At 36.2% G+C, this 16,639-nt stretch overlaps 1 protein-coding gene across 2 annotated transcripts; it reads left to right on the top strand.

Moving 5' to 3' along the window:
- The first annotated feature begins 1,544 nt into the window (after positions 1-1,544).
- On the top strand, positions 1,545-15,880 carry LOC138697506 (golgin subfamily A member 7). 2 transcript variants are annotated; one of them, XM_069822804.1, is made up of 6 exons: positions 1,545-1,735; positions 1,827-1,853; positions 1,947-2,099; positions 6,624-6,776; positions 12,537-12,638; positions 15,422-15,880. In XM_069822804.1, exons 1-6 carry the CDS (start codon positions 1,727-1,729, stop codon positions 15,464-15,466), a joined length of 489 nt encoding a protein of 162 aa, XP_069678905.1. In that variant the 5' UTR covers positions 1,545-1,726; the 3' UTR covers positions 15,467-15,880. The 2 variants fall into 2 exon arrangements, with proteins under 2 accessions (XP_069678905.1, XP_069678906.1); XM_069822805.1 differs by lacking the exon at positions 1,827-1,853.
- The last annotated feature ends 759 nt before the right edge of the window (positions 15,881-16,639 follow it).

Genomic DNA, 16,639 nt, shown 5'->3' with positions numbered 1-16,639 from the left:
GCCCTTTACGATGATGGACGCAGTGTACGTTACATTGCAAATGTTATGAATATGGGTAGAAGCACAACCCATGATGGCATAAACGGTATAGAGAGACCCTAGAATATACCAGAAGACCAGGTTCGGGTCGTCCAAGAGCTACAAATCCAAATGAAGACAGGTATATGGTGTTGAGAGTTCTTAGGGAGCGCAACCTGCCAGCTACTAGTGTAGCCCAGCAATTTGTTAACACGCATGGACGCCCAATTTCGGCCAAAACAGTTAGAAGGAGGTTGAAAGCAAGTGGACTCATATCAAGTAGACCTGCAACTGGTCCCAGACTTCTCAGGATGCATCGAGTTGAACGACTGCGTTTTGCAAATGATCACAGGGATTGGAGAAATGGACAGTGGAGCTGTGTTTTGTTCACCCATGAGTCCCGTTTCAATCTGTGCTCTCCTGATGGACGTGAAAGAGTTTGGAGAAGGAGGGGAGAACGATTTTCACAGTGTTGCATTTCCGAAAATGTGCCGTATGGAGGTGGTGGAGTGATGGTTTGGACAGGAGTGTGTACGGATGCTCGTACAGAGTTGGTTTTTGTTGAAAATGGAAGACTAACAGCTGATAGGTATATAAATGAATGTTTGGCTGATCATGTTGTGCCATTTGGCCAATTTGTAGGCGATAATTTTGTTTTAATGCATGATAATGCACGGCCGCATATTGCCCATGCGGTCGGAGATTATTTCCAAGAAGTGGGAATCCATGTTCTTCCATGGCCAACAAGGAGTCCAGACATGAACCGAATTGAACACGTGTGGGACATGCTGGGACTGCGTGTTAAGAATAGACACCGAGACCAGAATCGTTACAAGAGTTGAGGCGAGCACTTGGCGAAGAATGGGAACTTATTCCTCAAGAAGACATTGCTAATCAAATTGAGAGCATGCCAAGACGTATGGATGCAGTTATTCAAGCCAGAGGGGGTAATATCCGTTACTAAAAAGAGTTTTTAATGTTTAAGGCACCATAAAATGAAAAAAACAGTTAGACCAAACGATGCCATAGTTATACGCCCTCTGTAATTTTTTGTAAATTTTCTCATCAGAGACTTTTATTTTTTTCAAATGTTGTCGTATAAGGTGCTAAATGGAACATTATTTTGTTTAAATGGGTTTTGTTTCATTTTGAAATAATTGGCAACAAAATAAAAGCAAATATAGAAGTGTCCGGTTTTTTTTGTCCCTGAGTGTATTATTATTATTATTATTATTATTATTATTATTATTATTATTATTATTATTATTGTTATTGTTAGTTCATTAATTTGTATTGTTTGTATTCATTTGTTTCACATTTTAATTCAAATATTGTTTATCTCTTGTAACTTAGTATATTTTATGTCTATTGCAGCGAACTGTTGCTCAGTCATGACATTAATAAACTAACCGTACTCTTTCAGCGCCATCATGTGGCAGGCTTTGGAAGTACACAATGTACTCTCTGGCTCAGTATACCAACTTAACCACAGAGTTGTTTATTTGGATTGATATTGTTGGCAGTAGTGAGCATTTTATTAATGTAGGTTGGATTTGTTGCAAGTTGTCAAAATAAAATACAGAAATATATTGTTTTATTTATACAAATTAATAGTAGACCGCCAAGTGAAGAAATTCGCTAAGATTTCTTTTTGTGTACAAGTGTAAATAAAGGCGTCAAAATTTGTCGAAAGAAAGCAGAAAAGGCCATGCCTATGGTATGTCAAACTTTGATTTTATCAGATTTTATCTACATGTCGTGCCTTGTATTTATTTTTATAACTGAAAATCATTTTTGTTACTCTGTAGCCCCACACTGGCATAATCCAAGGGAAGGTAATATATATTTTTGTACAATGTGTATAAAAAGTGAAACAATTCATATCAAGTTTGATCATGGTTATATTGACCCTAACGTTTGTTTTTCAGAACCACACAAGTACGACCCCACTGGAAGATATGGCTGCTGCACGAGCAGTCAATACTAATAACCAGTGTTTGAAAGTGTTTGTGCAACGAGATTATAGTGAAGGAACCTTAGTGAAATTCCAGACTCGATTTCCAACGGAACTGGAGGATAGGGTGGGTAGTACAAAAGTGTTTAAGGAATTATTTAATTTTTAAGTGTACAGCACTTCAAGATTTGTGTTCTCAGAGGACCAGTTTCTAGTTTGAAAGGTACAAACACAACTAGAGTAAATGTAAGTTAACAAGCCATTTCAGTTCTTTTCAGAAGTCAGAAGTGAAATGAAAATTTGAAATGTGCTGTCCAAGAGTAAATTTATTTATTTATTTACAGCGTCTTAAAATAACTTGTGATATATCCTGCTTAGGTACATAAGCTTTTTGAGAACTATAACCACACAATCAGAGAGAATAATTTAATATTTTGTAGGAGAAAAATTCGCTCCGGCGCCGGGGATCGAACCCGGGTCCTTGGTTCTACGTACCAATCGCTCTGACCACTGAGCTACGCCGAATTCAATCCATAGCACCGGATCGAATTCTCCTCCTTCGATGATTCCCTTTGTGGCCTGACTCCAAGTTAGGCGTATATATGTTGACGTGTATCCAATATGTATGCTATTATACCATTATACTAGGAGCGCACTCAGCTGAGTGACTTGTTGGCCGGGAATCCGCAGTTGACATTGGATACACGTCATTGGATATGGGAACTTATACATTCTATATTTAATACTCTCCCAGAGATTAAGTTTGGCGGTCGAGGTGGCAATAGATTTTTATTTATTAATTTGTTATTAAAGACGTATATCCTACTGCCTGCAGTTGTGTTACGAATGAATTTTCATTCACTGTGTATATTGCTTACGATCAAGACCTGTGATAACACAGGATATACTGGGCTTAAGCAGTCCTAAGGGAGAGAGTTAAATTTCCTGCTCAGTTTCACATTCGGTACAAACGAAAATTTCTTTTGTGGCCACTGTATGATAGAAATGCATGTTACTTGATTTACTGTAAAACAATGAGTGTTTATGTTTCTAATGTGTTCACTAACTCTGCAAAGAATGTTTGTAGGTCTAAACAATTTTTCAGGCTTATTCTTAGTTGTCCTACACTGGGTAATCTTTGTTAGAAAAAAAAAAGACTGACAGTGTGCAAAACAAAAGATGTATAAAAAGGTGTCGTATTTTGTCTCATGAAATATTAGACATTACATGAAGAATGGTTTTAAGTAAAACGTTGCCTTTTACTTTCATTTTTAATGTATAGTAGAATGTTCTCCTTCGAAGAGGTGGAAAAATTCAAATATCTTGGAGCAACAGTAACAAATATAAATGACACTCGGGAGGAAATTAAACGCAGAATAAATATGGGAAATGCGTGTTATTATTCGGTTGAGAAGCTCTTATCATCCAGTCTGCTGTCAAAAAATCTGAAAGTTAGAATTTATAAAACAGTTATATTACTGGTTGTTCTGTATGGTTGTGAAACTTGGACTCTCACTTTGAGAGAGGAACATAGGTTAAGGGTGTTTGAGAATAAGGTGCTTAGGAAAATATTTGGGGCTAAGCGGGATGAAGTTACAGGAGAATGGAGAAAGTTACACAACACAGAACTGCACGCATTGTATTCTTCACCTGACATAATTAGGAACATTAAATCCAGACGTTTGAGATGGGCAGGGCATGTAGCACGTATGGGCGAATCCAGAAATGCATATAGAGTGTTAGTTGGGAGGCCAGAGGGAAAAGACCTTTAGGAAGGCCGAGACGTACATGGGAGGATAATATTAAAATGGATTTGAGGGAGGTGGGGTATGATGATAGAGACTGGATTAATCTTGCACAGGATAGGGACCGCTGGCGGGCTCATGTGAGGGCGGCAATGAACCTTCGGGTTCCTTAAAAGCCATTTGTAAGTAAGTAAGTAAGAATGTTGATTATCTAAAGTAATTGGGATCAGCTATAGTTCAGATATTCTAGTGTTCGAATAACTGGATGTACAAACTATAGAGTGCATAAAATTGGAAGGTTTTTGTAGCTATTTTGTTTCATTTGACTGGCAGATGCACCATGGACTTGACAGGGTTTGTCCTTCAATCTGCAACTCCCTTGTGCCATGCTGCGACTTAAAAACTTTAACCAGCCAGTCTGCAATCTGAAGAGCCATCCAATTTATTATTAAGCTGTACAACCATTTTATTCATTGACTCACCACTAGATAGCCCATATGGAATTACTAGTTCACAGATTTCACTTTCACTTAAAGCCAATTAAAAATTTTATTCATTTAAAGGGTTTTTACAAGCTGAACTAAAGGGAGGGGCTACTCATCAATTAGCACTGGTCAGCTTGATGAGTTATTGACCGAATTTGCTATAATTTTCCTCTATTCAATACCTAATTCCCTCTTTACCCTTTCCTATCCAGTCCTCTGACTGAATTCTTACTTTCTTCGACCCCAACAGCATTAGAGCATTCGAGGCCTAGGGGTTCATTTCCCTTTCCTCCCTCCTCTTTCTACTTTTCTGTTCCTAGTGCTGACCTGCTATGGCACTAAAATCGTCCTCCAGTGGCTTAAGGAGGGAAAGCTGGTGATCAACAAGATCTCCCAGCTAGATCCAATGGACCCGTCGACCAACAGCAGGTGTGGTCCTCCAGACATTCTGGGGGTTGTGTGTGTGAATGAAATAGCCACCAAAACATTAAAATATGGTGTTCACTTAAATCGGCTACAACTTGCCATTTGTCACTGTTTTGCCAAACACCTGCATAGAATTGGAATATATCAGTCCCCTAACTTCCCATTGTGCAACTCAAACCAAGAAATGGATTCGGAACATCTCAAAATCTGTGCTTCAGTGGCTGACCATGATAATATCTTTGAAAAATATTGGAGTGCAAGAGGTCAAATGACTTTATTGTCAAACGCCTGGCATTAGAAAACAACAACAACATTTTTCAAGCTATGTCCTTGATATTTTAATAAAATTTATATATGTTTATTTTATTACATTATTAGACATATCTGAAAATATAAAATGAATTGTAAATTCCTTGATATTTTGTACACATAATCACAGTGTGATAGATAATGATGTGATGAAGTTTCATTTCTGAGAGTCAATTAGTTTCTGAGTTACTAATAAAAATATTCTGAAAAATTAGCATATTTCGAAATGAAATGTGTTGCTCAGTTTTGAGTAAAATGTTTGATTTGTTTTTTTTTTTTTTTTTTTTGCATGACTAGTGGTATATTTGGAAAAAGATCACACATTACTTTTCCTGTATCTTTACTACAAAAGGGGGAAAACATTTTTATAACCACTGCATACCTGAAAATATAAATTTTTCTTTGCTACTATAAATATTTAATTTTTTATTTCAAAAAGTATTCATAAAACGCATGCGCTATTTTGTTAACCATCGGTGTATAGAACACGCAGTAAAATTTGATGTTCCTAGCATCAATGTTGTAAGAGCCTTTACACTTCGAACCTGACGAAATATGCTTTTGAGCACTGCAAAGCATTCAAACTTGCTCTCAACATATAAATAAGAGATTGCTGATTAATTTTTTTTTTAAAGAAAACGAAAATGCGATTTTTGACTGAAAATGACCAATATTTCACCCATTACCCCCCCCCCCCCCCTTAATGCAACAGATGCAATTTCCAGTGACTTCTCAACACGTCCTTTCTTTTTAAGAAAAGTAAACAGTGTCTCTTGTTTTGCCATTGTCCACTGAAATGTTTATGTATATGGTACAACTATTTTAATAAACAAAACTAGCATTGAAAACTACGCCAATAAAATCACAGCACACCTGACTTCTTTAACAGTAATAATCAAGGCTGAAAATTCATAAGGTTTCAATTTCAACCAATCAAGATCAGCTCGTAGCTATGTAAATTGTGCTGCCAACTAGTTTTTCTGAAAATCTCCTACATTAAAGAAAGAAAAAAAAAAACAAGTTACAAGAAAACAAGTACTACCTGAAGATCTACACAACAGAATTTATTTTAATTACTGAAAAGTCATGTCAACTTGAAATATAATGTTGTCTAAATTATACTTTTAGTTTAAAAAATCTGAAATCTCTGGAAAGGACATCCTGGAATCCGGAGGGTGGATTCCCCCTGAATTCATCACTGCATTGGACGTCTTGTAGCTTTCAATGTTTTCCCAAATATATTAAAAATTGAAGCTACATCGTTCCTTTTATGTAAAAACAAATTACACTAGTGCTTTTTTGTGTACAGTTGAAAAAGAGAAAATTCATCTTGTTATTTGTGTGTGTAGTAGATGATTTCATTCATGCATTTCTTTTGATTGATAATAATAATCCTTGGCTGGACAACTCATAGAGGACCAGTTGGCTTTTGAGCTCATGTCCACATGCTTTAGCAGAGGTGAATGATCATTCATCCAAAATATCTTGAAAAAATTTCTTTCCTCATGAGAACACGAATCAGTACTCATTCTGTAACACTTGTCACAATCAATTGTAATATCATTGGCATTATTTTTGTGGTATTCACTTTTATTCTTGTTTCCAGAGGTTTTTAATAAAATGCGAAGTGTAGTAAAAATTATGTTTGTTCTTATTTTAATTAAATGACTGTCTCTTGTATTTCAGATAGAACGACAAGCATTTGAATACACAGTAAATCAGTTGAATGCAATATATGCAGAAGCAGAGAAGGCTGGCTGCAGTACGTACTGTGAAGGATGCATGGCGTGCCTCACAGCGTACCTCATCTACATTTGTACAGAAACACATTATGAGAAGGTAATTAATTCTTAAAAAATGCAAACAGATTTATTTATGCCTATAACTTGACGGTCTTACTAATAAACCGTGTATAGTTTTTATACGAGACTTATGCAGCGTTGAGACAGAAAACGTTACTAATAAACCGTGAATAAGCTATGGACGTATAAACAGGCTGTAACTATACAATGGGAATTGGTTTGCAGTAGTTATGTATACGAAACCCCTTGTTTAAGCGTTGTGTACAGAGAAAAAAATGGCCGCCCCTCTAACAGCTGTTCATATTGTGAATTTTATTAGTAACAACAATGTAATTTATTCGTCACAACAATAATTCCTTTCTACAATTCGCCTTAAACGCTCTCGTCAACAATTGGATTTTCACTCAACACAGTATTCGTTATAGCACTCCACCGACGACAATGACAATTTACTTGGACTATTACGAACAACAATGAACTGTTAATCTTAACTAATATTTACAAAGCACTATTTACAAATCAGAACTGTCAGTTTTCAGTTCACAGTTCTTCTAGTACAGTCCCTCGAGTTCACAGTATCTCGAACCACAGACCTTCAGAGACAGTCCACTGTACTCGAACTCAGGCCCCTCCAACTGCGGTCCACTGCACTCGAACTCAGGTCCCTCCAACTGCGGTCCACTGCACTCGAACTCAGGCCTTCGGATGCTGACGCAGTTGCGGACGCACACTCGAGCCGAACTCCGGTACACAAGACTGGCTTGCTTGCTCTCACTTACTCACTGACTGAATAACTGAAAAACTGCCCGAGTTCGCTGGCGCTTCTTCTTTTATAGCAAAATCATAGTTGCGAGAAATTTCTACAGGTGTGTAGAGAATTATCTGGATATCTCCACTTCGACGCACTTCTGGAAGAGTCGGGAAGGTCCGTTCCCCATTCACTGCGTTAAGTAGCAGCTGCGCGCGCAGCCTCCCCTCGCGTGTAGGCCCCTTTCCCCACTACTCCGCCGCGCGCCGTCCCTCCGTGCTCCGCGCGATCTGCTTTCTTGCGGGACGCTGGTCGTGAGTTCGAATCTCACGTCGCTGTCACAATATCGACTGTCATTTTATGATGATGGATGCCTTGTAACCACAGAAGAACACACCAAAGAGCACAGAATAAGTAGAATAATATTGCTGTAACTTGTGCTCTTTGGCCAAAATATAGTGTAGTAATCGATTAGAGCTAGTTGTACTATCGATATTTCACACTCCACAGTAGAGCGCTCTACTGGATGTAATAGAGAACCTCAGATATTCTATTACCTTTCGTAACGAAGTAATGACGAAACTATGACGTAGCTGTGTAACAGTTATACCTACTGTTATACACGACGTATGTAGTGATTATTAGTAAGGAATTTACACACGACTTATAAACGAGCTACTCATTGTATAAGTGTAAGACAGTTAAACGTCTGTATATAGAGTTTTTATTAGTATGACCGTGAGAGTACAATGTTCTGGACATTTGCTACAAAATCTACAAATGCACTGTTTAACATGTTTTACAAAGTTTTTATTCTCAAAATAAATTTCCACTAGACTAGACGGCATTTCGGAAGGCGGTTAGCTTCTATATGCGCCGTAGCATTTCTGGTATGTGACGTCACATGCTTGTACAGTAGAACCAGTCAGAATCAGTCTATAACAAGCACTTCCCGAGTTCGTTTGTTCATGTGCGAGTGTTTCAATACATTGAATAAGTAAAACTAACATTTACTGTGTGTGTGTAAGGTAAATAAATGGAAGAAGAGACTGTAAAAAGACAAGCATTACACAAGCAGGCGCGGAAAATAGTGTTTAAGGTGTATAATTATTTTAAAAACGTTGACGAGCAGAATGCTGCCGGCCATCTTGCTGCTGGCAGCAACGTTGCCAACATGCGAGAAACGACTGCAGAAGCATGTGGTGTGGGATTGAGAACCGTGCAAAGAATATTGTTAGTGAAGGAAAGAGGGTTTGTTTGGTGTCATGCTTACAGTAATCAACGGCTAAGGTCATTATTGTCTTTTGATAATTTAAATTCTCTCCTGCGCTATTTGTATTGCACGTGCGTGAAGTACGAAGTACGCTGCCTTGCTCTCTCTCTATCTGTCTCTCTCGACACAAACGCTAACAGACAACCGCTTTCCGAATTGCCATCGACTCCAGGAAACTTTTCTGCCTAATACCCTAGATCATATATGTAACAGATAACTCATCGCTATGTTAAAATCGGCAGCACTTTGAAGAGAACAATCTCCAGGATCGCCACCCGTCCGCCGTAAACGAACACGAGATGGCAGTACAGTCGCAAATGCAATTCAAATGGGAATTATGACGTGACTCCTTATGTAACAACTAGATGGCAGCATAGTAAACCTGACAAAAGTTATTAACCTCAAAGCCTGTAAGGCCGACCTATCTGGATATATATGATCTAGGCTAATACACACCAAATCATTCCCTTACAGTGACAGACACTTTTCATTTTTGTTGTTCTAAATTGTTCAGCAATGCGATAATAGAGTAACTTAAAAATATAGAATTTACACAACAAAATACATAAAACCGTGTACAATCTTATTATAAAACAGAATCACTTTGCCATATGCTGCGGTACAGATCAATCAATCTTCTTAATGTATCCAGCTGTTTGCTGACAACATAAAGTCCACTGTAGTCTATTCAGTTGTTGTTTTTCACGAGAAATGAGGGGTATTTTGATTGGTGTTCATTATAGATGCCTGTTGCTAGTAGCCAGAGCTGGGGTGTAGTCAATATATAGGGGAGACTGTTGTACCTTCAGCATAGTGTACCTTTGAACATTTTTTGTTTTTTAATTTTTCTACTATCTAGAGGACTCAAACTGAAGCAGATTGTAGGGAAAGCCACTAAGTAGTTCTGGTCATAGTTTTGGTTTGATTTATTGCAAAGTATGACTTTTGTGAACGAAAGAATTTTTTTAGTACCAAAAGTAAACATTTCGTTCATTGATATATGTTATCTAACATAAAACCAGATTGTATTTTTTACCATCCATTAAGTACAATGTGTTCCGTATCATCTGGTGAGTAATAACATATTTTAATTTCCATGATTTATTCGAATGTCTAGTTTTGGGAGCCATATTTGTTTAAACGTGCACCCTCTTGTACCTTTGAACACAAAACATCTTGTACCATGGAACACAAGGTATACAATACTATTGGTTTTTGTCTTTCTTTCATTTTAAGATCATGTCGCGAAGTAAGTCTGAAATTAAGAGGTCCCCCAGTTGATCCGGATGCCTTGAAGAAAGCTGTTGAAGCAATTCTTGCTCCTCCAGGAAATAAAATCTCAATCAGAGAAGCCTGCTCTGGTTTATGATTGCAAATAAATTTTAAATATGATTGTCAGTTCTTACAACTGTATTCCCACCTATATGCCATGTGTTGCAACTTACAAGAGGGTATGTTCTAAGGTACATGAACCTGTTGTATTTTTTCCATCCTTAATAGATGTGTAGAACAGGAAAATGTATACACGAAGTTGCAAAGGAATCTTCATTAATTATTTAAATTATTTTTTAATTTATAAAATATCATTTCCCAAAATTAAAAAGAAATAAAATGTGAAAAGTGTTTAAAAGTACAACAGTCTCCCCTACTGCAGGACTGTGTCTTCTGCAGCTGCGGTACAGATAAAAATATTTAATTAAAATAATTATCCATGTACTTTTTTTGCACACTATAACAGTTTTTATTTAACAAAAGTGTTGTAACATTGTGTTTGAAAGTCTTCAGATTTTTAATTCTCTTAATATTTTTAGGGAGTTTACTAAATTTCCAAAATAATATGACTATCCAACATTTTATTTAATCTGCACTTTGGAACAACTAAATTAATGTTGAATCTTTTGTACACTACTTTTAACACTTGAATATAAATAATTGTCCACACCTGTGGAGTAACAGTCAGCGCGTCTGGCCGCGAAACCAGGTGGCCCGGGTTCGAATCCCGGTCGAGGTACGTTAACTGGTTGAGGTTTTTTCCGGGGTTTTCCCTCAACCCAATACGAGCAAATGCTGGGTAACTTTCGGTGCTGGACCCCGGACTCATTTCACCGGCATTATCATCTTCATATCATTCAGATGCTGAATAACCTAGATGTTGATACAGCGTCGTAAAATAACCCAATAAAATAAAAGTATAAATAATTGATTAAATGGCGATCTTACTCGCGTTAATTATGTAAGCCGCACATGCTTACATAATTAACACAAGTAAGATCGGCATTTAATCAATTATTAACTAAATTCAGAATTACCTCTCGTATTGTAATTGTGGTCTGGCTCACCATATGAGAAGACTTGAGCCACCCTACACTATAAGAGGCCCTTGCCTTTCAGGGATTATGTGGGCTCATATCATCGTAATTGTGAACGTGAATCACATCTACTCTCATATCAGCATTCTCATAAACAGACAAGAACACAGAGAGAATAGAGTGTTAATATCTTTAAATCTTAAAAAATTCGTTTACAGTGTTCTCTAAGACCACACCCATTAATGATATGCAATTTCTTCTTTTTAAGTATAAAAATATCTTTAACACTAATACTATTACCCATAGAAGTACACCATAGTTCAAGTGAGTCTGAAAAGAAGCATATTATGAGTTTAATAAAAGACAGCATAAGCTTTTTCAAGAACAGTTGGAGGAAGATCAGTTTGGTTTCAGGAAGGGAAAAGGTGCGAGAGATGCAATTGGACTGCTACGAACAATCGGTGAAAGATACCTAGAGAAGAATAAAGAAGTCTAGGTAGTATTTGTGGACCTAGAATAGGCTTTTGACAGAGTGGTTTGGAATAAACTGCTGGGGATTCTAAATGAAATAAGAGTGGATTGGAAAGAGAGGAGGCTGTTCAGTAACCTTTATATGAAACGAGTCAAAGTGGGGATAGGAGAAGAAATGTCAGAAGAAAGTGAAATTGGGAGAGGAGTACGTCAACAATGCCCTCTATCACCTACCCTGTTCAACATCTACTTGGAGGATTTAGTGAAGAACTGTTTTCAGAACATGGAAGGAGTGATAGTAGGAGGAAGAAGAATAAAATACATAAGATTTGCTGATGATACAGCATTGTTAGCAGAAGAGGAGATGATACTGAGGAGTATGCTTTTCGACATATGAAGTTCAAATTTGATATGATATCACTTGTTAACTGTGTCAGAATATAATAAAAATTTGATAAAGGTTGCTTCAAAAATATCAAAGATGAAAATTTCAGCCCTCATTCATTCAGTGTTCTCAAATGATCCATATATTTTAATATTGTCTATCATCTGATTACTTCTTCTGCTCTGAACTCTTCTCCCGTTCACCATTCCTTCCAGTGCATCCTTCAGTAGGCAGTTTCTTCTCAGCCATTGACCTAACCAATTCCTTTTCCTCTTCCTGATCGGTTTCAGCATCATTCTTTCTTCACCCACTCTTTCTAGCATGGCTTCATTTCTTATTTTGTCTGTCCATTTCACATGCTCCATTCATCCATATTTCAAATGCTTCTAGCCAATTCTCTTCACTTCATAACAGGACATCTAGCACACCAAGTATATCATGTGAACTTCAATTTAATCTTTGTTGTGCATTTTCTGTGTTTCATAAAACTTTGGGAATACACTGGAGACTACATGAAGGAGAAGAAAGTTTTATATCCCATTGATTAAATCTCTCTCAGTTACTTCTTATGATATGCTTTGACTCATTGCAATGCTTTATTTTTCTTATAGTGCCTGCGGAAAGTAGCAAAGTTCATAGTGGAGCAAAATGAGCGAGTATACGCACCCCGGGGTCTTCTCATCACAGATCCAACTGAGAGAGGTCTTAGAGTTGTATCCTTTTCATGAAATTGTACGTGGTTATCCATTTTGTGAAATTAATTTGATATTTCGATGATGATGATGGTTGTTATTATTATTATTATTATTATTATTATTATCAGCGCTTTTTTTCAGCCGGAACGGTCTGGAACGCGTTCTGGTAAACTTTTTGCCATTACAAATTCCAACGAGATATATTTTATAAGCGAAATTGAAAATTAAAATTGCTGCCACTGCCGAGTCCAAGAGTTTACATTTTCTCATTATTATCGTTAGTGCAAAAGTAACTCATGCAATCTAGTGCTGCCATCTTCCGTTATTGATCCTGAAACTATAGCTTGAAATCGCAAAATTTCCGTTATTTTTATAATCGATGAGCTCCATTTGGAATTGTAATATAAGGTATGTAGGCCTAATATTTTTAAACCTGAGTTTTTGTTGTATAATGTGATCAAGTGATAGAGTTCCGGTAAACTTTTTTCCAGAAAAAAAGCACTGATTATTATTATTATTATTATTATTATTATTATTATTATTATTATTATTATTATTATTATTATTATTATTATTATTATTATTATTATTATAACGATTAGGGAAAACGCGAAAATTCTACTTGAAGCAGGTAAAGAGATAGGGTTGGAAGTAAATCCCGAAAAGACTAAGTATATGATTATGTCTCGTGATCAGAATATTGTACGAAATGGAACTATAAAAATTGGAGATTTATCCTTCGAAGAGGTGGAAAAATTAAAATATCTTGGAGCAACAGTAACAAATGTAAATGACACTCGGGAGGAAATTAAACGCTGAATAAATATGGGAAATGCCTGTTATTATTCGGTTGAGAAGCTTTTATCATCCAGTCTGCTGTCAAAAATCTGAAAGTTAGAATTTATAAAACAGTTATATTACCGGTTGTTCTGTATGGCTGTGAAACTTGGACTCTCACTTTGAGAGAGGAACAGAGATTGAGGGTTTTTGAGAATAAGGTTCTTAGGAAAATATTTGGGGCTAAGCGGGATGAAGTTACAGGAGAATGGAGAAAGTTACACAACGCAGAACTGCACGCATTGTATTCTTCACCTGACATAATTAGGAACATTAAATCCAGACGTTTGAGATGGGCAGGGCATGTAGCACGTATGGGCGAATCCAAAAATGCATTAGAGTGTTAGTTGGGAGACCGGAGGGAAAAAGACCTTTAGGGAGGCCGAGACGTAGATGGGAGGATTATATTAAAATGGATTTGAGGGAGGTGGGATATGATGATAGAGACTGGATTAATCTTGCACAGGATAGGGACCGATGGCGGGCTTATGTGAGGGCGGCAATGAACCTCCGGGTTCCTTAAAAGCCAGTAAGTAAGTAAGTTATATCACGTACAAAGAATGGAATCAACTTGTTTACTAAAGAAGACATTCCAGATCAGCCCAAAGGACATTGAGCAAAGGAAGACATAAATACCTCCGGTCACATCAAGAGCATCTTGTATTGTATTGTATTTATTAACATTCCATGGTATTCATACTTGCTTACAGCTAGAATATGGAACAAGTCAAAAAACTTAATACTATTATAAAATCTTAATTTATAGTCACAGTCTAGATGAAATATATACAGACGAGATTTACAATATAGTCTACTAGTACAACACATAGTTTTAGTATCAATTTCATGAAGCGTTATTGAATGTCATGAATTCACCCACAGAATAGAAGGCGTGAGAAATTAGGTACTTCTTTAATTTGGCCCTAAATAATCTTATGTTTTGAGTTTCATTTTCTATATCGATAGGGAGGCTATTAAAAATTTTTACTGTCATATAACGCACTCCTTTTTGATAGCACGATAGACTTGCCGATGGAGTATGAAAGTCATTTTTTGACGTGTATTTATGCTATGAACTGTTGAATTAGTTACAAAGTTTTCACGATTACATACGAGGAAGATTATTATTGAAAAGATATACTGACAAACCATGGGCATTATTTGTAGTTTTTTTAAAATAGTCTTACACGATTCCCTAGATTTGGCACCTACTATTATTCTAATTACTCTTTTTTGTAATAGAAATATATTGTTACTATCTGTGGAATTTCCCCAGAATATTATTCCAAAACTCATTACCGAGTGGAAGTATGCAAAGTATATTGTTTTTAAGGTATTGATATTTACTATCTTTTGCATAGATCTAATAGCAAAACAAGCTGAATTTAGTTTGGGGGTAATTTCTTTAATATGATTTTTCCAATTTAACACATGATCGATTTTTAAGCCAAGAAATTTGGTTGTTGTTTTTTCTAATAGGGATCTATTATTAATTATTGCGCTAGAAATTTGCGATGTTGAATTTGGACAGGATTTAAATTGAATTATGTTAGTTTTGTTACAATTTAATACTAATTTATTGACTGAGAACCAGTCACATATTTTGAAGAGAATTTCCTCTGTTGAAGATTGGAATGTGTTGGAGTTATTGGCTGTAATTACTATACTTGTGTCATCTGCAAATAATATGGGATGACCTACATCTTTTATTAGGGGGGCAAGATCATTTGAGACAGAAACAGGCTCAACTGGACCTAAATCTAAACTGTTCGTGATGATGATGATGATGATGATGATTATTATTATTATTATTATTATTATTATTATTATTATACTTAACCTCCACATCATCATCATCATCATCATCACCATAGAATAAATAATAATGACAGCTTCTTTCCCTTTAATAATAATAATAATGTATGTTATTTCTGGATAGTCTGTTAGCCTTAACTTTTGCACAGATAGAAATTTCAATACTAAATGAACCAGCTGCTACTCGGACGTGACTCTCCCTTTCTGAGTCTACAGAAGAATTTTTCATGTGAAATATGTGTGTCGTTCTAAGCCTTTACAACAGAGACATGACATTGTGCTAATAATATGCCCGAGCTCCTTTGTAAGAAGCTCCAGATTCTGTCATGAAAATGGGATATCTGTATTACACCCTTATCCAGAAAATGGAAAAAAAAAAAAAAAGAAAAAAAAGAAACAAAAATATTGATACTGAAAACTTAATAGCTGATTTAAGACCTCCAGTTTGGTCCCAGACAAGAAGTGTATCTTTAGAATTTGCCTGAATGATACTTTCGAAAAGAAATTTTAGGAATTGTTTAATATTCTTCTTCAGAAATGTGAATGAATGCCAATCTTATGTAATCATTTGAGTTTGTAACTACGTGGAAAAATTGAATGGGGGGGGGGGGGGGGAACAAACAAACTTGTGTTCATTTTAATGTTACTATCAATGGCATTTTGAACGTCCTTGTCTGTTTTTACATAAGTCCAGCACATTTATAAAAAAAAATAAACATCTACTTAAATTTATCGAAAGCCTCAAAATGTCTCTACTGGAAACCTTGGAAAACAGGGATGAGAGGTGAAAGTTTGCTTCAGGAAATGTAATGTTAAATACATGAGGAAGGTGTGTGACGTGATTGTAACTATGCCTCCTCTTTTTTGTACCTCAAGGTTGACTGATGCTATGAAATGTGTTTAGATGTCAAATAGTACTGTGTATGGTTGTAGGTACTTGAGCAGTGCAATCATTTCTTAGCACAACCAGGCACTGTTGAACGTAAGATGAAGTCTTAGTTGTATTGAACAAGTTGCACATGTGAAGAAGTTGTACGTGGAGTAAGAAGTTTGGTAGATGTAACCTTCAGGGTTTTAATTTTTTGAGCTTCCTGTGAGGAAAATGTACTTTACTAAGCTAACTCTATTACTCGAAGCTTAGTTTTATTCCCTCCAGCATTTTTGTAACATATCAGTTTGGAAACTTCAAACTGAAGTTATACTTTTTGTGACAAACTTGTTTATTTTAACCGTGAATCAGCCTCTCTTTGTATTTACACTGAAAGTCTGTTATAGCAAAGATGGTTTATAGTGTGAAGTTTACCGGTAAATTAGGTGAAATATTTTTACATACTTTTTACTAACGGTGGGTACTTGATTGTTTATCG

Source organism: Periplaneta americana, chromosome 4 (genome assembly GCF_040183065.1).
Source record: "Periplaneta americana isolate PAMFEO1 chromosome 4, P.americana_PAMFEO1_priV1, whole genome shotgun sequence".
In the NCBI taxonomy this organism is placed as follows: domain Eukaryota; kingdom Metazoa; phylum Arthropoda; class Insecta; order Blattodea; family Blattidae; genus Periplaneta; species Periplaneta americana.
The sequence above is the reverse complement of the archived record's forward strand: the minus strand, read 5'-3'. Positions and strand labels throughout refer to the sequence as shown.

Bases quoted from the DNA above. Each gene is read 5' to 3' on its own strand.
- LOC138697506 (XM_069822804.1), top strand. The intron at 1,854-1,946 runs GTAATATATATT...TTTGTTTTTCAG, and splicing joins CTGGCATAATCCAAGGGAAG to AACCACACAAGTACGACCCC. The intron at 2,100-6,623 runs GTGGGTAGTACA...CTTGTATTTCAG, and splicing joins CAACGGAACTGGAGGATAGG to ATAGAACGACAAGCATTTGA.